The 26,693-nt window shown below is 39.1% G+C and overlaps 1 protein-coding gene across 1 annotated transcript; it reads right to left on the bottom strand.

Annotated features, from left to right (window-relative positions):
- Window positions 1-661: 661 nt before the first annotated feature.
- LOC123872034 (sodium-independent sulfate anion transporter-like) lies at window positions 662-22,558 on the bottom strand. Its single transcript, XM_045916152.1, has 10 exons — window positions 21,984-22,558; window positions 20,524-20,694; window positions 15,138-15,358; window positions 13,635-13,788; window positions 12,654-12,818; window positions 12,117-12,278; window positions 3,572-3,672; window positions 2,905-3,093; window positions 2,410-2,583; window positions 662-2,126 (listed from the first exon to the last, which is right to left on the bottom strand). The coding sequence occupies exons 1-10, from the start codon at window positions 22,216-22,218 to the stop codon at window positions 1,881-1,883; spliced, it is 1,818 nt and encodes a 605-aa protein (XP_045772108.1). The 5' UTR covers window positions 22,219-22,558; the 3' UTR covers window positions 662-1,880.
- Window positions 22,559-26,693: the final 4,135 nt, after the last annotated feature.

The raw sequence follows: 26,693 nt of genomic DNA on the forward strand, positions 1-26,693 counted from the left end.
CAGCGTACGTCATTATTTTTATCCTAGTTTATAATAAAGTAATAATATTTATCAAATTCAAAAGTAGTAAAATACCCAATTTAGTAAGTAAGTACCTACACTTACCCATACTGCACGCTTGTGCGAGACATAGGTCGAAACGGCAAACGGGGTGGGGAGTGGGGACGCCCCGCACAGCCCCCGTGCTTAGCCGGTGCGGAAAGCGCACGTTACGTGCGGCTTTGCGGGGTGTCCCTCCGCCTCATACCACGATTGCCATCTCGATCTGTCGCGTAAGTACTATAAAGTGTCCGTTTAAAATATGTACTAAATAAGGTGGCACTTTCGTGTGCGAGTCCAACTCACACTTGGCCGGTTTTATAGATTAATTATTATTTATTATTATTAAATCTTCCTACATGATGAGCATGATTCCGATTTACAGGGGATTTACAAATTAAGTGGGTCTGGGTACCTACCTAGATAGATAGATAGATAGAAACTCTTTATTGCACACAAAAACACATATAAGGATAACAACACAGTAAGAAGAAAACAGAAAAAAACAATTGTGTGCAAAGGCGGCCTTATTGCTTACATAATTATTAGGTACCTAGGTACCTAGCACTAAGCAAAGCTTTTGAGAAAATATAAAATCGATCGGGAAAATAATAAAACTTAAAACATTTATAAATCTATTTATTTTTCTCTGTGATGTAAAAAGTATTCACATATTTATTTTATTTAAATTTGAGAACATAACAATAAATTAACAATAATTCTACATTATTTTCAATTACTTATATTATACACTATACTAAAACATTTTAAATAGATGCCTTAGTTTATTAATACTAGATTTTTTAGATCAAAAATCATATTGTACTTACTAGATATACATGATTACTATCAAGAAACAGGCTTAATGTTCGAAACATTTGACACGTATGCTTACATAATTATCGATTAGTTACGGTAACTCTTTGGTTTTGTACCTATTACTTAATTAACTAATATTTTAATTATTATTACAATGGAATAAGAAGCTACTTCACTAAGCAAAATAATGTTTTATTTATTTTACTCATTATTATGTGAAGGACTAAGGCAGACATCTACAGAGCGCACTTTGCTCAGACTTAAGCTTCAGTTAAAACGAGACGGTTTTGTGTCAGCAGTATAGCGCGGTCTCGTTTTAACAGTGCCTTAAGTCTAAGCAAAGTCAAAGTACGCTCTATTGATCTCAACCTAGGTACTTATTTAGTCGTTGGCGGGTGGCAGTTTACTATAGCGTGTTGGAGACACTGCTAGTGACGTGTATGGAACACTGCCCGTCCGCGTCAGCACAGTAACTCGGAGGACAGATAGTGCAGCTTGGGCCGCCTCGCGATAAACATCAACATCAATATTACGATCATACGTCGTATCATATAACAAAATGCTACTACTTATTTTACGCGCACTATTAAGGCCTTGTCTAGAATTTGAAATCGTCGCGTGAATTTATACGCGCGTTGGCGAGATACTGGGCGCCAATACATCGCGTCCACAAGCATCGCGCGAATTTGAAATACGCGGTAAATCGCGTAGAGTGGGTACGCTAGACTCTCGAGTCGCGCGGCGCTCGTTCGGGCGAGATACCTACTCCACTGCCCCCACTGGAGACTCGTCGGTTGCGTCCATGGTCCAGGTTCGTGAACTGCAGTGTGTGGTCACGTGTCGGGGGAAATAGAGCCGCATCGATGCTCGAGCGTCGAACGCTTCTTCTGGACACAACGTACGAGCATAACGATTCGCAGCGAATTCGCCCCTTTTGGACAAAGCCTTACGTACCGAGTGGGGAAGTCAATTTTATTATAATTTGTCAGTCGAGGTAGCAACACAGTAACTTCAGTCGGGGTTCAGACTTGCTCGTGCGCTGGGCGGCCCTTGTCCAGCAGGGGCAGCGTCTCGGGCGGCGCGGGCGCGGGCGCGCGGGGCGGGGCCTCGGCCGCCAGCGCCAGCGCGGCCGCCAGCGAGCGCGCCGCCAGCGCGCGTGCGTCCAGCCGCGGCACACGCTGCAGCACCTTGAGCGCCTCGGGCCCCGCGTTGTACGGCACCAGGTGGCGACCCTGCTCTTCCAGCTCTTCTATCAGCCGACTCAGTACCTGGAACATATCATACGATACTTTGATGCTCGTGCTCGCTTAAGATAATTTGGGGCGAGAGCGATATTGTGGCTAATCATCTGGTACTTTCATTCACGCCACGTCTCGAGCAGAGACCCTTTGAAAAAGGACTTCGGAATTCCAAACTAGTCAGGCTTATTTCGACTTATCACGTGAATCCAGCTGGTCATTAGCTATGTCCATCTATTTATTATCAGAAGTAATGTCCCCCGCAAATAAAAAGCCCGGGGTTTCTGAGTAGTTCAGCTAGAAGAGTAATTACCTGCACTGCAGTATGATCGAGCAGCGCCAGCGTGCCGCAGTCCAACAGCACGGCGCGGTGCTGTGGTGCAGCGCGTGACGCCAGCGCGGCGCGCACGGCGGCCGCCGCGTGCTCCGCGTTGACGTACACCAGCGCGCGCCGCAGCCGCACGCGCAGCACCGTCTCACCACTAGCCTGCGTTACACATGACATGTTACTTATGAGTCCCTAATCTCTGCACTATATTATAGAGACGTATCTATATACGTCTCCAACGTATCCATCATCTTCTTCCTCTTCTTTATCCATTTAGACGTTGTCCATCCTTTGCATGTGAGACGGCTAGTGCTACTCCTCGCCGGATCATTCCAGTCAGCGCAATTCACTCCAGAATCCGAGTCAACCAAGAGTATTCCTGAATCCTGATATGCCCCACCTTTTTAAAGTATACCCACATCACTCTTCAACGAGCCTTAAAATATCAGATTTTAATATCTGTCGCAAGCAGTAACTGACCTTATCCTTGGCCAGCAGCAGTTGCGGCGGCCGCAGCAGGTCCCTCAGCAGCACAGCGAGACTGGCCAGCGCGCCGCCCAGCACGGCCGCCTCCACGCCCAGCGTCACTCCCGCCGCCAGCGTCAGCAGCGCCACGCACGCCTCGCGCCGGCTGCTGCGCCACAGCGCGACCACGCCGCTCACGTCGATCTGATGGATAGCGACCAAACATTTCCGAATCTAATTTTTATAAGCATAATGAAGTCGGTTAACAATTGACCGGAATATCTCATTGAATTACTAAAAAATGTTCAAATTTTTCTGATCAGGCAATCCAGAGGAAATTGTACTTTCTAGTTGGCTTTCTGGCTAGCAATCCTGCAACCTGCTATCATTGCTACTTTCTCCTTGGCTAGTGAAAAAGTCTCAACAGCTGTTATTATCAAGCTATTTCGGTTTTTGGATTGAAGTCATTTGGATACACTTTCGGAGTTTACGTCTGTTCCGATACATTTTCTGACCTCAGCACCTAAACCGTTCGATGTCAACTCTGAAGTGTTATGGGAAATTAATAAATTATATTAAATAGGCATCAGATTAAATTGCCGCTCTTTTCGATTCTATAAAATAGATCGAGCCGACTTCGTATGTTTGAAAACTTCACTTAATATATCTGAGATGTTCTCACCATGAACACGACGGCACAGATGAGCACGGAGGAGAGGCAGGCCTTGGGGATGAAGAAGAAGTATTGTGTGAGGTAGTTGAGAGCCAGCAGGGTGATAATGCCTGAAAACAAATTTTAACCTTGGGGTCACTTGAGGAACATGAATGAAGTTCTATGCTAAACCACTGAATGCCAATGGCAGATAATAAATAACTATCGAGCTTCGTCCTCTTATTGTAAGCTTGGCCCATATTAATTATCTATAAAACATAGTTGGCGCCACTCAAATCATAACATCATATTAGAAGGCGTCATTGATTGGCTGAAGTTGTTCAACATCTGATCGATAAACGTACTGTATATAAAATTCTTATAGTTTTTAGTTGATGAATTGTAGCATAATAAAGGATAATATTTGTAATCAATATATAAGATGAAAACATCTTTATTACTTAGATGATTTGTGAAACGAGCTTGATGATTTGTATATTAGTCACTAAGTTTATTCATTGTACAATTTGGATTGGCCGATAACGATAAGATAAAAAGGGGAGTGGCTAATAAACGTGGAGAGGTTACCTGTAAGAGTGGTTTTAAAACGACGACATTCAAAAATATACTAACGTAAGAGGAACAACATTTATTTGACACAAATGTAAAAGTTAATAAATTTAAATATGAAATAAAAGTGTAATAATTTATCATAAAGATTGTGTTTGTGATTTCGTCAGACCTTACCCAAAAGGTCAGAAGAGGGACATCAAGAAAATATAATATTTTCTTGTCACGCTCACGACTCAGAGAAACAAGTGGAAATATACAGAGGAACGAGAAAGAAGTGGAGGTCTAGTAGACCACAGACATTTTGGAGCACAAGGCCAATATTTGGGCCTCAATATATCAAAGTACCTAGTCATGGCATCAAAGGATTTCTGGATAAACGGGTAGGATCTTTCCATGATTTTATTTTTATTGATACCTATTAATGGTAATTTTTTTTTTATTTGTGTGGGTTTTCGTTTTGTTTGTTCTACATTTAGTTATCATTTTGTTAGAAAGCTTTGCTCCGAGTTGGAATGGAAATTATATAACGTTATGATACCTAGAATTACCCACATGTTTATAATTCATCTTGTATATTGGTTATACAAATGCGATCGACCTTCAAATTGTGGTTTAAATAACATTGAGGTATTTAGAAGGCTTATTTTACAATGAAAAATGAAAAATGTTTATTTACAAAATACAGTCTTGTACAATTTTCCTGTGTCTGTGTGGTGGTACCCGCACTAGGTTATCCTGTATCGTGGGTACAATGGAATAGATAGTGAACATAGTGTTAAACAATATAAAAAGTGTGGTTTACTTAATGATGGGCGTTATTGTTACTTTTAAATAGTTTTCAGGATGTATCTACTATGTCCTGCCGGGGTTTTATTTCTCATTAAATGATTTCACAGGTGAATATCTCACGGAACGTGGTATTTCAATCTTCACACTTGTAATCGTGTGCCGAATTAGTTTGGTTAAGAGTTACGATAGGGATTTATTTTCACATAGTGGTTTTGTTTTACGGAAGGTAGGTTCTGGATTTAGGTTCAATCGTTTGCTGCACTCATTGTATAGATAGATGTTTTCCTTTTTCTAGCACACAGTGACGCGATATTATCACACAGCACTCATTGGGCATCTTGAATGTTGTTTTGTGAAATTATTATTTTTTGTAAACCGCTTTGGGATAAGGTAGAAAAAGTTACATGAAATAGCTTTTCGTTTTACGCCTGCCAGTGAAATAATCCGTCTCTACTTGTAATGGTTACTAAGTGATTGGGGATATAAAATGTTAATTGATAAAAATGAAGGTGATCCGTTGTAATAAAGTAATAGTGACCAGGGTTAATAAATTGAGCATTTTGAGAAATATAAATCCTAAAATGGGTGTAAAAGTAGGTTTATCTTATCTGGTTATTCTTTAACTAAATTTAAAATTATGGTAGGTAGGTAGTCAGATAGTTTTAAAATACGGGGTGCATAAATAAGTGTTTTTTTTTTTACAAAAGTGAGGAGAAATGTTTTCATTTATCTATTTTTACCACTTGAAACGCGTAATGTTTTTAGTTTCAAACATAACTTTGCTGATAACAGCTCACCATGAACAACCCATGGCCGGCCCACTACTGAGCAACAAGTGTCTCCTCACAGAATGAGAAGGGTTTAGGCCGTAGTCTACCACGCTAGATAACAGCTAATTTACTTTTAATACTGGCACAATAATTTGAGTACTACGAGTAGCAGGTAGGTATAGTATATGGGCAGCGGGGTTTTTTTTTTTTTTGTTTACCTGTATTCACGCAATTAACTGTGTACTGCCGCATTTAAATGCAATATGATTTTGTTTTTATTGGATTAACATCGCTTGGCGGGTTAAATTCCTGGCAAATGTTCTATTAAAATTAGAGTAAGTTTTTTTTTAATGGTAATATACCTACAGTACTGCCCTTAGGGCAGGGCGCGATTATAAGTACCTACTACCAAAATACTATTTTCTTTGTTGTACGAAAGAAATTTTAGGCAAATATCTTTGCACTACGCTCGCGTTTGTGGCATGACATTATCCCAGAAATATATTTAAAAAAAATTTCACGCTCGCTTGACTCGCTTCGCGATAGTTCAGTTTCGATATGCATTTAGTTAACGAAACTCTCAGGAAACCACGTTTGTTGTGCTCTCGAAATTGATCAGTCTGTTTGATAAAATCGAAATGCGGTGCCTTATAAATTTCGCTTAGGAGCGCCGGTAGTATCTCATGATAATATGAATAGTGATCATAATTTTTTTTTTAGGCTGATTAAGCATTGAAGGTTTTTCGGCTGGTCTGGCATTTCGCCTGATTTTATGTTTTTGCTTATTTAGCGCGTTCAGGAAAGCTTTGACAACGTTTTATAACATGAGTATATATATATATTTTTTGTTTTAGTTACCGAAACAGAAAAAAAAAGCATTAAAGATGTGGGACCGAGGGATAAATCTAGTGTGATTTTTGGTTGGATTATGAAGTTGTAGTTAGGGTATTTAAAATAGAAAGATTTCAATTGTAGGAAATGATGTAAAACATGTTGAGGATAAGTTGTGTAATAAAGTCGATAATTCACTTGTTGGATGTCACGCGATCTCATTGCGAGGAGGAATCTTTTTCTTGTCTCTGTTTTTATAAATACGGTGTTCTGACGGGTTTTTTATTTACGTCTCGGATTATTGAATACTTTCGGTGTTTGATTGGACGGTTAGAGGTTGCAAAAGCAATCGCCCTCTAATTAAAACATTTATTTAGGCATTAGTTCAATTTGGATTAAATCTCGCGAAAAGCCACGGTGGCTGTCTCTCGCGCGTCTTGGAAAGACATTCCTAATGCCTGTTTTTCTGAGGGAGGGATGCATTATCAAGTGAGATGAGCTGCAATGTTTGCGGCTGACTATTTTGGAAAATTTGCAATCGTGGCAAGTGGAGTAAAGTTTGACTAAGCTATTTAATGAACAAAGTATATAATGGATTTGGTGAATGGTTATATTATATAACATTTTGATAAATGGATGAATTTGAAGAGTGTATGTATGTGGTTGATGCACATTTGTTTCATATTTTTACTTAAGTTATAAAGTATTACATTTGGTGAGTAGTTATTTATATTTGGTAGGGTAGGTTTGATAAACAGGTAGTTATCTTGATTAATAAGTGAGTTATCATTTTATAAATGCGTACTTTAATGTTTGATGAACTGGTATACTTGATAAATGTGCATATTTTCATACTTCAAAGACAAGTTGTACCTATTAGTTTCTTCAAGCTTTTAGTTGCTGATAATTATATTAACATTCTTTAGAGCGCATGTCCTATGGACGAAATCGTTTATACATACTTTCACTGTTTGAAATGTTACAATCATAAAGATATAGTTATGACTAGAGGGGGTCATAGCTTGTTGCCGCTCTTGTACATCCATGTGTCAACTAGGTATTGTTATCTCAGTATATTTCAGGGAACCTCCGTTCGGGTGAAAGCGATAGCTGTTGGATAAATGCTTGTTGGGTTATCAGAAGACCGTGTAGTCTTCGATGAGGTTACTTGTAAATATTATAGCGAAATAGTAAGTTTAAAAATAGAATGAGGCTAAACTAAAAAAATGAGACAAAGATAAAAATAATAACTTAAAGCATTGAAACAGCATAAAGTGAAATAGTAACTTACAAACTATACATACATATTTACGAATTATGTAGATAGATATAGTATTACTGGATTATGTATATCAAATAAGAATACTGTCAGCTCATGTTTTGTTTTCGGCGTGGTAATTTTACGCTTAAAACTCATAAGAGATATCATGAGGTTCGCTTTCTGTAAAAGTTATTAGCTTTAACAGTTAATTGATTTATTACATTATTTATTTATTATACACTCAACAAGTAAAAGTATTTTGTTTTGACAAAATCCAAAGAAGTACCTATTGGATTAATAAGGCAAGGTACGAAGCATTGGCTGGATTTTACAACATTTAAAGTTTCCTGTTCATTTTTATCATTGAGTTAATTTGAGGCGGAAGGATCCTCTGGAAAATTTTTAAGATTAAGTTATTAGTAAGAAAGTATATTTTGATTAGGTTAGTTTAAAATGCACAGCCGGTAATTTAAAAAAAATATATATATTTAATTTTACATAATAGGTGAAGCTGGTTGATGCACCAAAAATCGAATTATCATAGGAATTTAATTAAGCTAACATTTTTATTTATTATCAACTTCAAATATACAGTAGCAAACTGATTAGTTGGAATACATGCAGTGATTGGAATATTTAAGTTCCGATAGAAGAATCTATATCGTGGCTTGTTCCTTTATGGACAAGAATATTTTTTTTTGACTCGTGGGACCACTTACACAAAATATCAACGTTCGGTTTGGAGGTCTTCCATGGCTATTCCTACAGTTCCATGAGGTATTGAAGAGGTTAACACTTTGTCGCTCATCACATCAACCAGCACGGCATTTGGGTATGATGGATGGATGTAGATAGGTACACATTTGATGGGGGGGGGGTTTAGTGGTTTGTATCAATAGGAACCAGGGGTTGAATGAGGAAGGCTGAGGACAGTACGTGTGGTGCTTACTAGGGAAGGTTTATGTTCAACAGTGACCTTATGATGATGACGATGTAGATGACGATGATGATGATGATGGACGTACGAGGACGAATCTTTTACGAAACGAATAAAGGAAAATCGAACAGATGCGGGTCATTACGGTTAACATATAAAATAATGTATAAGGTACCTACTTTCTTCTAATCTTTATGATCGATCAGCTTGTGATAGAGATCTTGATGTCGTAGAGAATAGAGATGTATCGAACGGAATATTTATTTCATTTTTTTTCCTGCTATTATGTTGATATCGCTTTTCTCTATGAAAAGGAATTAATGATAAACTAATAGGTATCATTCGGCGGCGAGTCGCGACTGTGTCGTTCCCAGGGTCGAATTTGGTAGTTCTGCTTATGTTACTCGAAACGACAAAGTACGCCATATGGTGCATATTATGGCTAAAATAAAATATATAAGTATCATGTGAAATTATAAATCAAAGATTCTTTTTGCATGTAGATATTATATGGTTAAGAGGCACAAGTGACGCAACTACTGTACCCTGGCGTTTGTTTAACATTGTCCATTAGTACTTCAGAATGTGGATTTTGCTAGGAAAAAAAAAAAAAAAAAAACAATAGGTAATTGTAAGAAATATGGGAAGCGTAATCTGCATTAAAAGAAAAAGTTTGAATTGGAAGCAACCAGGCATAGGATTTTCATACATCCGTAATCACGTTCCTTTCAACTCTCTAACTATCACGGTTCACGATACGCCGTTCACGGTTCAGGCCGTGACGCACGTGCAGACGGACAGACGGACGGAGAGCAGAGGTTTAGAAAATAGGGTCTCGTAGGCACCCTTCGAGGGGTACGGAACTGGAGAAAACTAAATTATAATAATGATAATAGGTTTTCTAGGTTACCAAGTAAAATTACTTCTCTTAGGTCGGATTGTATTATGATGGATGCTTATGAAACAAAATTAAATGAACGGTCTACTCAAAGTGTTTTATGTTTGCAGGATCCAAGGATGTTGGAAATGAATAAATGAGGAAAAGAAAGACCCAAAACTAGGTATGGGTCAGGGACACAAAGTCCCAAGGAAGGAAAGCCCCGAGGTATGGACAAAAAGTCCTATAGGAGGAAGGAGGTAGACCCTAGGATAAGGGTCATTAAAAATTTGGATCTGGAGGGAAAGAACCCTAGGATAAGGGTCATTAAAAATTTGGATCTGGAGGGAAATAAGGACAATCACATATGTATCCCGGTAGAAGAGAGACGCGCCAAGGCTCGGAATCCGCGATTTTCCAATAAGAAGGGAAGAAGAAAATATGTGCGTAAAACTATTGCGTTGAAAGTGTATGAAAATGTTTTGTGATTTAAATCGAGAACTGGCGGCGATTAACTTTAAGTTTAGAGAGTTTATTTTATCAAAAGGACAAGAAGTTCACTTACACATATTCATATTAAGAATCGCTCCCGATTCTAAATATAAATATAGAAGAAAACATAATCTTTAAAGGTATGGTGACTATACAATAATATAAAAAGTCAAAACACGTTATATTCGTTAACAAACTATACCTACATCTAGCTAAGATATCTATGGTGTTTGACACTGTTTGATTAAACTTTAAACTTTGTAAAAGATTTTTCCTCCAGTATGAGTTTCGGCAAGTACATTATGTAGTAGAGCTAGGTAGTTTACATACCATAATTAGTCCTAGCTTTATGTAATTGTAGCATAATAGGTATGTTCGTTTTGTGTACCATATTTATGAGATTTAGCTTTAAAGTGATGCGTGTATGTACGGACTTTAATAGTATTTTCCTAACAAATAGACATATTTTGAATTTGTATAATTGACTTATATAATATAGTTCATCAGTTTTCTTATATAATTCTTTAGTGGGAAGGAGAGTCTAGTTGGAACAGAACTTTTAACAATTTATTTTGAGATACTTGAAACCCTTTAAAGTAGTTTTTAGTAATTAGTTTTACATGCTCATCCCCAAATCTCTATTGAGTGTTCCTGTAAAATATTGGCTTGTGAGTTATAATTGATGCTTCGGACTTTATGCATATACCTACCTTCTTTGATTAAATTGAGGCCTCCTTTAGTTGCTACTGGTCTCGCAATTTTTGATATCTTTATGATTTTTGAAAAATTATTTATAAATTTAGAGTGTCTGCATCTTTTTATTTTAATATTAGCGGAAGAGAACAGAAAAATGAATTTTAGATTAAAGGCTAAATTTGAGTGCTACTGTAGACTGGCAGGTAAAGTTGCGAGGGTAAATAGTTTGGAATTGAATTGAGTTTATCTGCTATTTTCTAATTATATCGGATGGAAAGGGGTGCTGCGAGTGCTCTAAAATTAAGTTGCAATCATAATCAATACCAATGTATCAATAAAACTGTATATTCCTTCTAGTTAAGTTAGCAAGAATATTAATTTAATTAATTACTATCTTAATTTTTTTTTTTGTTTTGTTGAACTAAGTCTTTGTCATTTTGGTTGTGAAGTTTACATGTTACTTAAGTTTTAATTTTTTTTTAAAAGCGATGAGACTCGCTTAAAACAGGATGGCCGAGCTGTAAGCTTGGCCCATATTAATTATCTATAAAACATAGTTGGCGCCACTCAAATCATAACATCATATTAGAAGGCGTCATTGATTGGCTGAAGTTGTTCAACATCTGATCGATAAACGTACTGTATATAAAATTCTTATAGTTTTTAGTTGATGAATTGTAGCATAATAAAGGATAATATTTGTAATCAATATATAAGATGAAAACATCTTTATTACTTAGATGATTTGTGAAACGAGCTTGATGATTTGTATATTAGTCACTAAGTTTATTCATTGTACAATTTGGATTGGCCGATAACGATAAGATAAAAAGGGGAGTGGCTAATAAACGTGGAGAGGTTACCTGTAAGAGTGGTTTTAAAACGACGACATTCAAAAATATACTAACGTAAGAGGAACAACATTTATTTGACACAAATGTAAAAGTTAATAAATTTAAATATGAAATAAAAGTGTAATAATTTATCATAAAGATTGTGTTTGTGATTTCGTCAGACCTTACCCAAAATTATTGAGCTCAATGCGTTGGTCAGATCTAATCTGCTCGGCACGCTTCACAAGAGGATCATTGCCTTAGTATTTTATTTCTGTGAGGATCATCCTCGGTGGCATCGTAAGCCTCAGTAATGGTTCGGCCCCACTATTGGGGTCCAGCAAATGATTCGTGACGCCGCGAATTGAGTGGCCGCCGCCGATCGTATCTTCCGTTAATTGCATTTTACCGGAATGTAGTTTCGGCGTTTGCCGAATCCCGATGTAGAACCGTAACATAATAAGAGAGGGAGAGAGAGGAAAAGAGAGAGATTACAATAGTAATTATAATACAAACCGGAGTAAAGGCCGGCGGCGGGCGTGCGCACGCCGGACGAGTGCGAGACGGCGGAGCGCGTGAAGGCGCCGCACGTGGGCATGGCGCGCACGAAGGCGCCCACGATGTTGCACACGCCCAGCGTCAGCATCTCCTGCGTCGCGTCCACGCGCCCGCCCACAGCTGACACACGAGAAAGCAATGTTATCGTCGCTTGTTTCATGACAGACCTTTTTTAAAGTTAAATCGGCCCCCTGAATAATTGTATGGCATCAGTCGGCATATATACATATTGTCAATCTTGGGACGAACAGGAATAAACCAGTAGTAGATTGTTGAATAAAGCTATAGAATCGAGTATGAATCGGTTTTAGTCCTGAGTTAAGCAATCATTTTTTACTTCGATTGTGAGGAAACGAAACAGTGATACACAACCTGTGGGTGAGCTCACTCTCATACTTTACCTCTTCCATTTCCAAGCTTTCACTTCAAGCCCTGGTCGTAGTAATATTCCTATAGCAGAAGGGTGTGGTGGTGTGGACAGTAGTCGGTACTCACTGAAAGCCTTGGCGATGGCGATGTTGGCCAGCACCATGACGAGCGGCAGCACGGCCAGGCCGGAGCCGAGCCGCTCCACCATCTCGAAGAAGCCCAGGGTCTGGTTGCCCAGCGTCGTGCTGAACGGGGGCAGGCCGAACTTGGGCAAGCCAGACTCCACTTTACCTGAACACAGCTCTGAGTTACAACTGAAAATGGATTAGATCGTTCTTCGCCCGTCCGTAAACCAAATTAAATGGATTTTTAAAGTTACATTTCTGATGTCACGGCTCTAAAACGCAAACTTTTCTGTGTTCAAATCAGTCAAATGGTTGACGCTTGAAATGATGATCAAACAGACACGCTCTCAGAATAAGGGACGAGCAAAGTGTTCAGAATTCCACACATTGCTGCGATACATATGTTGCAGTACCAATGCTGGGGAAAAGTGCTATTACACCATTCATGTTTAATTATATATTGTACCTACGAGTATTTATTTAACGGAACGAAATGCAATCATTGTGTGATAAAAATTAGTTTTCAACTTTATTTTTTGATACGGAAGCCAAATTATTGTTGAACATTAACAGTTATTGTTTAGCTAGCAAGGTCGAACTTGATACCCCTTCTTGATATCGTGTAATCCAATTAGTAACCAACCAATTTTAAAACAAACAAGAAATTCCTTGAACATAAACATTTGATAGTGCATAAGCGGTGATAGCTTAGTGGTTGAGACGTGGTCGGGGCTCAAAATATGACTTGCTTTACCGGTGAAAGAAAATATCGTGAGGAAACCGGCATGCCTGAGAGTTTCCCGTAATGTTTTGAAGGTGTGTGAAGTCGCATAGGCATGCGTACTTGGCCAACTTAGATTACGGTCAAATCCATTTAAATTTAAGAGGAGAGGGAGGAATAAAAACGGATATAATTGCACCAGGGTTCCCTTTTCCTCAAAAGGTCATATGGTGTGGCAGTTAGGTCAAGTCGAAGGCATACCGGAGAGCTTGAACAGCGGCTGGGCAGCGTCGTAGGTGCAGTAGGCGGTGGTGGAAGCGGCCAGCACCACCAGCGCGTTGCGCGCGATGGACACCAGCCACAGCAACTTCTTCAGTCGGTGCCGCTTGGCGCCCACCGGGATGTCCTTCAGTTTCTGCGAACGAGGAGAACATTGGACATTTTACTTTTGAAAATATTACTGCGTGTAACCTTTATGTGAACGCCCCGATCCAAAAAAGAATAGTTAAATTAATTATAAAAGTAGGTGCATGTTCTCCTCCTCGAAACGATCATAATCTTAATATTACACCAATGTACCTACTCAGGTAGGTGGTAGGTACCTACCTCGCCAATTCGTGCAAATAAATGAAATGAACTGATTGTGATAATATTTTGTTTAGCTCAGAATTCTAAGACCTAGTGTGTTAAAAAGATTACACATATAAGTAGGTACATAAATCACCGCTTATCATTTTTGTTTAATTTATTAGTTTCCGTGCGGTTTTCGTTAAGGGTTGGTATAGTAATGACGAACATACAGAATATAATTATTATTAAACTAAGTACGGCCCACGACTTCATTCGCGTGGACTGCACAAATCTCAAACCCCTATTTTACCCCGTAAAGGGTTGAATTTCAAATATCCTTTCTAGTGATGTCTACGTCACAGCTGCCTGCGTGCCTATCAGCCCGATCCTTCAAGTAGTTTGAGCTGTGCGTTGATAGATCAGTCAGTCAGTCAGCTTTTTTATATATTATATAGATTCACTACGCTTAATTCACTGCATTTAGATATTTATTTTGTAAAAATGTTGTGGTTTTACCTGAGTACCAAATCAATATCTATTGCGCGGTTCTTCGTAACATCTTAAACGTATAGGTACCTGGCGATTTGATGCATACGAAGGCATTTCAAAGAGATCTCGGAATCTCCTTCGAGTTGAGACTGAGTTATCGAGGGAGTTTTAGTCGGGTAAGAATCATGCGAAACCGAATTTCTTCCTCACCAGGATAGGTGTAGAAGAATTCTCTTTCGCGACAACAGAATCAACTGGTCACTTTTCACTACGGATCTACGAGTATATTTCTAATTTGATCAGATATTTACTGAAACCTCGAGCATAGCTCTCTCCATAGCCCGCCGCGTGGCTCCGAGCTTTCTGCTGAGGCAAATAGTCAGCGACCATATCTCAGTCAGTAATGTCATCACTGGTAAATTCGATGTTCGAAGTCTGGTCTTCAGGCGCTGAGAGAAAGAGAACTTGGGCGAAAACTCTCAAAAGAACGCTGTTCCGTCGAGTTGGATTCGACGGGACAACTCTTTCTTAATAATAGACTCACCTAAGTGGATCGTCGCAGGGAACCGCTGGATACAGGCAGTGTAAGAGCCCGATTCGTGAAAGTTCCTTGAAGAAACCCTTCGGTTGACAACGATGTGTTCAGTGAAGGCTCTTTCGTTCCTATATCATGAGGTATCATTCCTTTAGAAGTGGTGCACTCACCCGTAGCGCCAACAGCACAGCACAACAGCCCGCAGCCAGCGCGCAGTCGGGCAGCCGCACTTGCCTCCAGCGCTGCACGATGAGGCGCACGTTGTCGAAGGGCGACTCCGCCACGAAGCTCAGCCCCAGCAGCCCCTTGAGTTGCGCCACCACGATGATCACCGCCGTCGCCGACGTGAAGCCCGTCGTCACCGATGGAGAGATCAGGTCTACCAGGAACCCTGAACAATCACGACCAATTATACCTACTTCATGACACCTCCTATTGGTTTATTGGTCGGCATTGGTCTCGGAGAGCATCCACCGACTTTCTTCCATTTGACGGGATTCAATTGCGGGCTGTCCAACTTGGGCTGCATGAATCTTGGAATTGCCCACAAGCGTCATCGCTTATTTAAAGAGTAGATAAATAAATATATAATTTCCTCTGGAACTTTAAAAAGAGCAGCTGTGATTCAAGATCTTGAATTTTGATCAGTGTCGAAGAAAACCTTCAAGCTGACAAGGGTCAGCTTGAAGGTTTTCTCACCTTTACTGCTCTTGTACCCCCTTGGGTACAAGAGCAGTGCTATCAAATTCCAGAGTTCTTCAACGAACTACATTGACAAACGACAATCCTGAACAGCAGAACAAATTCAAACTTTTCGGCATTTATATCTACCTAAGTATTTACACGCAATTCAAATTGCACGAAATAGCAAATAAAAAACTGTTTTTTGCTGATTTAGTTTTCCTATAGGTCCTATATTGTAGAAAAGTACCTAAATATGACAATGCTGCAATGGTGACATTTATCTCAAGGTTCATGTCGCGTTTAATTCATTTAAACATTAGTTAAACAGTTCTTTAACTATGTAAATATTATTAGATGCTTCTGTTACAAGTCTTGTGCAAGTATGTGGTGTAATGACGACAGCTTATCATTTATTGCTCTCAACCAGTTCATCAAAAAATATGGGTAAGTAGCTAAGTAAGTAAAACTAGTTTAATTAATTTATTTGTTGATATTTGCATAACATAGAAATGTACTCTACACAAAGATAATATGACAATGGGTTCTATTTAGGAATTTTTATGTAAGTTTGGTGTGTAAGCCTTCAACTATTACTTTTCTAGACACTTTCCTTTGGGATTCGAATCCTGAAACGTCCAGACTCCAATCTAAGAATCTAATGTTTTTGTAAGATTGTAAGGACCGTGTTCAGCCAGACATTCATAGTCCTGTTTCTTAGCCCTAACTCAAGTCAAGATTAGCTTGTATGAAAAAGATATTTGTTTGAGAGAAATGAGTGGAACTCGTGGACCATAGAGCCCGGTCCCGCAAACGTGAATGAACAGTTCGATTCTATCTTTTTCGCGTGAGAAATGAGCTGTTTACTAGGTGAATCTGCGCAGCAGGGCGGCAGGCACGATGCTACTTGTGTCTTCAGTCACCAAGAAAGTCACATGAAACATATCTTTGCATGGAACCAGAGGCGGTCTTACCCATTGCGAGGCTCCGGGCAGCAGGTCTTGCGAGGCCCTAGTTTGTCCTTAGTGATGCGAAAGTAGGTCTGGTTGTTTAGTTTAGGTATTTTTCATGTTTAAAGAGAAATGCTAAAGTTATACAAATAAATAGAGTTTTAAAATATTTTACATTGAAAGATTTCAAGAGAAGAAATTAACAAATAAGTATAGAGATAATAAATTTTAAAATTGATATAAGCGGCTTTTCCTAAAACTAAAATCTTTAATTAAAGCACAATAATCTAACGAATGATAAGACCAAAGGGTAAAGATCCACGTAGATTTCCTTATACCTGCTTTCTTTTGATAGCTCGTTTCCTTTTTGAACTACCTGACTCAATTTTTCTACCGGCATCACGATCACGCGAACTCATTTCGTAAATCTTTCTTTGAAAATTAAAACATATTTTAATTTTTTTTTAAATGATGTGACCACAAATTCGCGGTTTTCAGATTTATTCCTGTACTTGTGCTAGCACCTGCCAAATTTCATGATTCTATGTCAAAGGGAAATAGCCTATAGGTTTCTCGACAGACACGACGGACAGATAGACAGACAACGAAGTGATCCTATAAGGGTTCCGTTTTCCCTTTTGAGGTACGGAACCCTAAAAATTAGGGATTCTTCGAGATACGGGATCAAACTTTTTATCGATTTTACTCCATAACTCCGTCTTTAAACCGATTTTCACATTTTTCTATTTTTACAAAGGTGTACTGTGAGGTTGGTACTTGGTACCATGTAAGTTTGGTGAAGATCTGATGAACAGTTTCGGTAACAGAGGCTGGAACTCCTCAACGGATATCAGCAAAACGATCGCGATCAGTATAATAAGCTTAGTAGAAAGTAGACTCTTAGTCATAACTAGTTGACCCGCCCCGGCTTCGCACGGGGAGCCTACCTGTTCCATAATATAACACAAGTATACCACATTCATACCCATATTTTGTCTATGGAATAGATAGGCTCCCAGTGCGAAGCCGGGGCCGGTCAAATAGGATTCAGTAAAATTGAAAGATCTGGTACCGAGCGCAGTTTTAATAAGAGAAATATAAACGAGCTCAGCCGTAACAAAATTTTATGTTTCAAAGCACCTCATTCTACTTTTCTCAAGGTTTTGTATCCCGGAAAAACAAAGAGTTCCCAGGGGGATTTTCAAAAACTTAAATCCATGTGGTTTAAGTTCGGGTATCAACTTATACAATACAAGCGCGAGCGAAGCGAGCGCGAAATTTTTGATATATTTACGAAAAAAACCATATTAATATTAGCCAAAGTCCTTTTCAGGGCCCATTTTCTTAGCTAAAATTTGGTATTATTCAGAGATAGCTTGCGCACAGATGCTTTATCCCGAAAAATCAGAGTTCCCACGGCGTTTTTAAAACCTGAATCGATGGGAACGAAGTTTCGAGGTTCAATTAATACAACATAAAAGCGCGAGCGAAGCGAGCGCAAAATTTTCGATATATTTACATAAGAGATTGGTAAATTCGAGCCTTCAAGTCCAAAATGTTGAATTCCAAAAATGCTAATGTTGAATTCTTATAATGTTGAATTTGTTGTGTGAATGTGTTGTGTGAATGTTGAAGTATTTGATTTATCGTGCAAAATGTCAGAAAAAATACCCGAGTACGGAACCCTCGGTGCGCGCGTCCGACTCGCACTTGCCCGGTTTTTTTTAACCGACTTCCAAAAAAGGAGGAGGTTCTCAATTCGTCGGAATCTTTTGTTTTTTTTGTTTTTATGTATATTCCCTAATTACTCAAAGACCCCTGGACCAATTTGGAATTTTTTTTTTTGTTTGAAAGGGTATACTGTGCAGGTGGTCTCATATAAATTTGGTGAAGATTTGATGAATATCTTCGGAGATGGAGAACAGAACTCCTCAATGGATAGGAGCAAATTGCTCGCGATCAGTGTAATAGCTTAGTAAACATTAGGGTTTTAACTGGGCATAGCATATTATAGTACAGGGGGGCCACTAAAAACTGTGAAATAAAAAATTTTCAAAAGAAAAATAAAACCGACTTCAAAAACCACAAACACTAAAAAGTAAAAAATTACTTTTGTTTAGCTACACGTGTAATGTACCTAAGTATGAAGTGGGGCGAGCTTTTTCTTGTATTTCTAATTTTGTTTTAATATGCTCGCTCGACTTCATACCTAGGTACATTACACGTGTAGCTAAACAAAAGTTATTTTTTACTTTTTAGTGTTTGTGGTTTTTGAAGTCGGTTTTATTTTTCTTTTGAATTTTTTTTTGTGAATTACGTTTAAGCATATGCGAATTAAAAGCTTACTTTTAAGATCCAACATTTTGGGAATTGAAATTAAACATTTTGCGAATCCAACATTTTGGGATCTAACATTTATTAGCAACTCCGAAATTCAACATTTTGCAAATTCAACATTTTAGGAATTCGACATTTTGAGCCTGAAGGCATTCGAGAACTACCTAGTCTATTTTACACTTTCTTTGTCTGGGAGTTTGAACCCCCAAAACTTACCAGTAGGTAACAATTTTGTAACTCATACTACAAGCAAAATAATTCTAAGGTGACAAGAACTGACGAACGAAATAAAACACGGGGATTCCCCGAGCGATGAATTAGTTAACTAACTTTATTTTAATTTACCGTTATGTTTTAATCTTAATAAGTAATTAAAGATCAGAATCTAAAGTTTTAAATAAAAAATATAGTTAAAAAATGTATATTTTTTATAATTTGCTTGGGTTGTCGCGCGAGGCCCCTGTAAGAGCGAGGCCCCGGGCGATTGCCCCGTTCGCCACCCCCTAAGACCGCCACTGCATGGAACTGTATAAGATGGTAACAACTCAGATTTTCCGAGAGACAGAATGCTTCGTCCCACAATTCTGAAGCATTCTGGCACATTAGAAGATTCCAGAATGCTTCCTGAATACAATCACGATTATGCTGCCCAAAAAACGAGTGTAATTTTAAGAGTTCATGTCAGTTTCATTATTCGAATGCCTGAACTGAGGTAGATGTATGCGGTCCCGAGTGACACTGGCTATAATTATTAATCTTTTAAAAAGTTCAATATGGTGAGGTCAATATGAATTTTCTGTTCAGATTTTTCCGTTGTAATGGAGCGGAGATATTTCGTCGATCAAATTATTGAGAATGAGATGACCGAGATGACGTGATAAAATAAATAAATAAATAAAATAAAAATATTTTATTTCAGACAGTATAAATTGTCCATAATTTTATACAAATTAAATTAAATTACGTAAATTAAAATTTAAAGTTAAAATAAAATAAAATAATGTTTTTTTTTTTTTTTTTTATTCACTATAGGTAAAATTAAAGTAATTGAAGTAATTAAAATGATAATATTATAGTAAAAGTTTTGTATATTGTGAATTGTGTATTGTGCCAAGAAATAAAATAAAATGAAACAAAATAAAATAAATAAAATTAAATCATCAGACGTGGAAAAATTTTGGGTCATTATGATGATAATATTTCAGAGTTCCTAATATTATGTTTTGACTGTAATTCAGTCGGGACAAGAACCTCGCCCTGGCCTTACGCATTATAGCGTAGAAATCGTCAACCCTGTGCATCGCAAACATACCTGACGCGCTACACCTCCATGGCAGCCCCAGCAGAGCTCGGAATGCATTATTGTATTGCACTCGAAGTGCGTCAAAAGTTGCTTTGGAGTAAGTGTACCAGAGCTGGGAGGTGTAGAGCGCCTGGCAGTAGGCTTTGAACAGGGTGACTTTTACCTGTCGGGAACAGCGGGTGAAACGTCTAGCCAGCATATTGCTTTTTGCCGCCAAAGAATAAAACGTCACTGTCAATAACCTGATAGCAGCATCAGAGCGTACCTGTGACGACTCACACTCACCGAGTCTCAGCAGCCCCATCAGCAGCACGAGGCAGCCGGCGAGGAAGGTGAGCAGCACCACGCAGTCGACGGGCAGGTCGCGGCACGTGTGCAGCGTCAGCAGCGCCATGAGGCTGGTGGGGCCGATGGACACCTCCTTCACCGTGCCCAGCACCACGTACAGCATCGTGCCTGGGTACAACACGTGCTCGTTACACTCAACCACCTACCTATCCCTAGTCCACTGACCACTACTAAGGTCAGGTCTCCTCTCAGAATGAGAAGAGTTCGGCTACAGTCCGTAAACAGCTTTGTGAACATTATGCAGAACTCTCAGGCATGCAGGTTTCCTAACGACGATTTTCTTCACCGCTCTTCTTCTTAAGCAAGTGATATTATTAATTGCTTAAAACGCACATACCTAGCTCCGAAAAGTTAGAGGTTTGAGATGGAACCTCGGATAGTATAATACAATGCTTGAGGACGCCATGACCCATGAAAGGTTATAAACATTTTTATTTTCTGTTAGGATTACGCGTCTTGGACTAGAATCTTGGCATCTCGCTAGTCGTGTGCGAGTTGCGACGGACGCGTCGAACGTCGCCGGCCGGCCGCGGCCGCGCGACCCACTCAGGGGTCACAGTGCACAATAATTAGTATTTTTTATCTACATTATGTATTTTAGATAAAAATTATTACTAAGTTTACAGTCTCAACTCAAGATATTCATAAATCGCATTTGAGAACGTAATAACTATAGGTACAATTATTTAAAATTAATGTTACGGTTTTTGTAACTTTGTAGATAGGTACAATTCGAATTCTGGAAAAGTTTTGTATAAAATCTTATGACTGGCTTCGTGGTGAAGTCGCTCATATAGAAACATACATATGTCTTAGAAATGAATCTACGTGTAACCTTTTGTACATGATACCTAATTCAATGCATGTAGCACGCCCAATCGTTTCTGGGGTTGGATCGCGGGCTCGAACCTCTAACTTTTCGGAGTTGTGTGCGTTTTAAGCATCGTGAAGAAACCTGCATGCCCGAGAGTTCTCTATAATGGTTTGTGAAGTCTGCCAATCCGCATTTGGGCAGGGTGGCAGGGTGGTGGTCTGCGGCCCAACCCTTCTCATTTTGAGAGGAGACCCGTGCTCAGTAGTGAGCCGGCGATAGGTTGATCACCCAGTAACATTTTGCCTTTTGAAAAGAGCAGATAACTGTTAAGTTTCTTTGTCGGCTCTAACTAAAATAATTAGTTAGAAAAAGTTCAAATTGGCCAGCGTGGTAGACTACATCATAGAGAACTCTTAGATATGCAGGCTTCCTCGCGACGTTTTTCCTTCATCGTGCAAGTGATAGGAACTTAAAATCGCTTAAACATACTTCGGAAAAGTTAGAGACGCGTATCCGAGATCTAACCCCAGACAATTAGAGGCCAACGTCAAGATACGTGGTCTTTCACCAACATGTCACTTACCAACAAACGCCGAGTACAGTCCATACTGCACGGGCAGGTTGGCGAGCGACGCGTACGCGATGCTCTGCGGCACCAGCGTCAGGCCCAGCGTGACGCCCGCCACGGCGTCGGCCACCCCCTCCACGCGGTCGTACTGCGGCGCCCAGCGCGCGATGGGCAGCCGCCGCAACAGCGCGCCGCGCCAGCCCTTCTGCTCCAGGGAACACGGAAACGGAACTTCTTCCTCCGACTCCATTGCGCTTCACACCTCGTCAAACCTCGAGCAGGGGCAAATCTCTCACTCGCTAGTTTACTAAATAATCTCTCAGAGATCCTAAGATCATACTGATCCAATCGGAAAGTTTGGAAATCAGACTGAATGAAGAAGACTCTACCAAAGCTTTGTTTGGTAGGTACTGAACGATACCCGTAATATTTCGTGTTAGTATCGACAAAACTTGTAATTCAAGCTCACTAAGTAGGAGATCTTATGCTTAGTACCGTAAGATATCACACTGGTCGGTGGCGCGCAGGGTAAGACGGTGAGACCGCGCGGGTTGCCGGATGCCTCAGGACTACCGAGATGCGTCTCGCTCATTATCTTTATGTCGGAGGAAACCCGTCCTCACGCGCTAAGCAAACGATACGATAGGATTGTGAATATACCTATTGTGATACTGTTATGTTTACGTAACCTTTAATCCTTGATCCATACTAATATCCTGTCCGTCTGTCTGCTACATTTTCACGGCCCATCCGTTTTATCAATTTTACCTTTTGGTACAGAGGTAGTTGCATCGCGCAGTTGACACAGGCTACTTTTTGTTCCGCAAAATCAAAGAATTCTCCCCACATCCCCGTAAACAAAGTACTTGGCGGGCTTACTCTACAGGCTTTTATTTTCCGGTAGAAACCCGGAAAATGAAAAGTTCCAACGGGGTTTGAAAAAAATCTAATTCCACGTGGACTAAGTTACAGACATCATCTTTTTCGTACAGAGATAGTTTGCACCCTGTTAACGGGTAGGTATAGGAATTTCCATGGAATTAAAAAAAACTAAATCCACGCGGACGAAGCTGCGGCATCACCCTAGGCAAGTAATATATGGTGATCCATTACAATATTGGTTTACATGATAAGCTTGCTCTTGCCTCTGTAGGTGATATCTACTGTTCTCGGGTATTAACATAATTTAGTATCTACTTATGTATAAAGGCTGTATCTAAATTAAAGTTGCAGAACCTGATGTAATGGCAACAATAACTTTGTCTATGAAAATGAAAAGTTTTGGGGAGTAATAAAATCCCTATGATCCACTATAGATTCGAGTTTAACCGACGACACCCCAAGTACAGCCTTTCATGCTTATTTCACGTTTTAATGAAATTATTTTCTGATTTTATTTTTACGTTAATTGTTGAAAAAGGCTCTATAAGCTGTGTGCCTATTTATCACAGAGACAGCAATTTATTGATATCAGAATGAGAACTAAATACGATAGGTACCTTTGTGATGCCTTATCATTGCAAGCAAACAACCGCAACAAGGCTAGTTACAAGTACTAGGTCAGGTATTATTTGCCGGTAGAGGGAAGGCACTTACTAAATACTACTAGTTAGCGTCCGGATATGTAGGAGTGCAACTATTACAGCCGGCTCGTTCCTTTCGGTCCGTGGAGGCGCTGGCATAACCGACTCTGAGGTATAAGCATAACACGTGACGCGTGGCACAATTTCCTAAATAAACGTTTTTCTTTCTTTCTTGCCTGTCAGAATTAAAATGTATGTAGATTGTAGGTATTAGACCTGCAAAAAGTGTTCTGCCTCCTATTCATTCATATTCCACAGATTAACAAAACAGCACTATTAAGCTGATATTGGATACTATGCAGATTTAATGGCTTAAATAAACACGTGCTTTCGGAATAAAAGCGCTACAAACGAAGTGAGCGATAGCATCTAAATTATGTAAATACACGAATTTAGAGGACAAACCAGCTTTATTTTACAAGTAACACGGCCAATATCATATTTTATTGACGTTGTTACTATGATAATAATTATGTTTATTAATTCATGCTAATATTTTAGTGGTTGTATTGAATTTTACAGATCATATCATAGATTAAAAATATCTTACTTTAAGGATTAGGTACCAAAAATAAACTAAGGGCCGGCGCACATATGGCGGAGCGCAGCGCAGATCATTTTTCACAGTCAGAATATTATCGACATTGTCCTCATTGAAATAATATCTAAAATCAATTGTGCATCCGTGCGGATACTCCCGCATCCGCGCGCAGTCCCACGCGTGCTCGCGCATTCTCTGGTACAAATTCGCGTAATGTGTCACGCGATTAGAAAACTTCGCGGGCATGCTCTGCGCTGCGCTCCGCCATATGTGCGCCGGCCCTAACTGTTTCTTTTCGCTCCGCGCGCGGCAAATTCCGTTTGTTGACTATGCTACTACTAATTCTATTATACTTACTACCAATAGCCTTAGTAATTGCCTTAGCTACTACTGTAGTAAAGATAGTCAGTTGTTAGAAGGGAAATAGAAAAAATCCCATGTTAAGGCCCTAGCACGCACTAGGCTCTGAGCCAGTTATGTTGCTAATTCTGTTGTAGGTACACGGTCAGAGATCTTTTTATCTGACGCCAAAAACGGATGTCAGGTTTAGGTAGGTAAATCGATTTTGATAAAAGTTGGATCATTCGGTACTTACCCAAATCGAGCTGCAGAGATTTTGGCGTGATGCACGAACAGACAAGCAAACTATTACAACCTTATAATACCTAGTGACGATTAATATTCATAATATTTAAATAATGCTATAATGTTACGGTTGTATTGAAATTTTACATAATTTTTATTGCTCATATCGGATTACGGATTGCAAAAATCAAAAACGTGTTTAATTGAAAAACATTACATATTTATTTGTAACCATAGACTCTACAACATTCGTTATTCTATATCACGTGTAAATGCGCCCTCGCCGCGGGTTAGTGCCAGCAATGCAGTATACAGTTAACAAATTCATATTACAAATTATGGTAGAGACACACTTGTAACAAAGCACGCCTGCCCATGCGTGATCAGGCTTAGTACGTGTTTTGGCACTCATTGACGTTGATAGATTTCGCGTATTGAAACACTATGTCAAAGTACAATAAAATTTGTGGTACCGAATGTATAACTTTAAAACAAAGGCCTATTTTACTGTGAAGTTTTTGACTGGTAGAAAATTTAGCAAGTTCGACTTTTACACAATTTCCTTGCGATTTCTATAGATTAGTAACGGCCCGCGATTTTTTAAGCATGTTCGTAGGTATCGTTTACGCCAATGTAAAAATTGCGCCTGTATCAATGCAACTTGCTCTGTTACGCGCATGTGTGTCACACACACAAGCGTATGAATTTGTCTTCAAACACGAATGTATGATCTTTAACTCTTTTTTACCCGACTGCGGTAAAGCCAAAAAGAAGGGTTATGATTTTAGCAGTCTATGTATGTATGTATGTGTGTATGTTTGTATCCAGATTCTGTGTGTTCCACCGTAGCGCCTAAACTACTGGGCCGATTTTGATGAATGTGGTGTCAATCGATTCGTCGTAAAGGTTCGGGTGACATAGGCTACATTTTATACCAAAAAAATTGACCTAACAGATTTTACATGAAAAATACTTGGGGGTCTCCAAAGTTTTTTTTTGCTATTGTATCGAGTGGGGTGTCAAAATTCTGAGTTTATAAATATAAATGTACTACAACATTAATATATGTACCAAGCGACAGAAAAACAATTTTACTATAATATTTAGCGTTTATTAAGACGATCGCAGTCGGGTTTTAGTTTTCAACTTTATCTTGTTGGGACTAACAATGTGTAAGTTAAAAAAAAGTTATAGTGTTTTGATACTCAGAATCTATCAACGTTGTCGAGACGTACAAACTTGTACTAAAGACACAGAAGACACTACCAAAAACCAACATAATGTCGCCTAGTTTTTGTGGGTCCTTGTCATACGATCTGAGTCAACAAGCGTGGCGGCTCACAAGTGTGTCCGGCCCATATCATTACATACTTCATCAAATACAAGATTTTGAATGCATCAATTTCATAAGCTCAGGTACTTACAATGACACAGTATGATACAATGTGGTACAATGTGGAGTGGTGAGGCGCGGCGTCCCTCGGCCGCGGAGTCGCGGTAACTCATCGGTTTTATACAATACATTCAAAGTGAGCAAACTCTTACTCTAAAACTGACTGTTGACAAAAATCATGAAATACGAAAATCCTTATAAATGTCAGCTCTAACTAAACTAGTATTGCACTCGGTATCTCTTTCTTTCTTAGGATTCATTAGAAGACACATTAGACTCAAGAGAAAAATAGCGATGTTTAATGATTTCATTGTGTACTACAATAGATACTCAATCTTCCTACAAACATTCTGATTAGAGACCTTTGGTGCGTAGTTTTTAATTAGAATAGATAACTAAAGATTTCCCAAAAAAAAATATCGCAATGAGCCTCTTTTGTACGTTAGAATTTTACTCATTAGCTATTATATATAAGTTCGACCCCTCGATAAGTGGACAAGATGAAAACAACAACCATTTCCCTCTCCCGTGTGAACAAATCCTCACGTCACAATAACGGAAATATATTATTAACAGCAATAAATAATAAATTAAACATTTCAACAGTATCAACAAAACAACCA

The sequence above is a fragment of the Maniola jurtina genome, chromosome 14 (assembly GCF_905333055.1).
Source record: "Maniola jurtina chromosome 14, ilManJurt1.1, whole genome shotgun sequence".
In the NCBI taxonomy this organism is placed as follows: Eukaryota; Metazoa; Arthropoda; class Insecta; order Lepidoptera; family Nymphalidae; genus Maniola; species Maniola jurtina.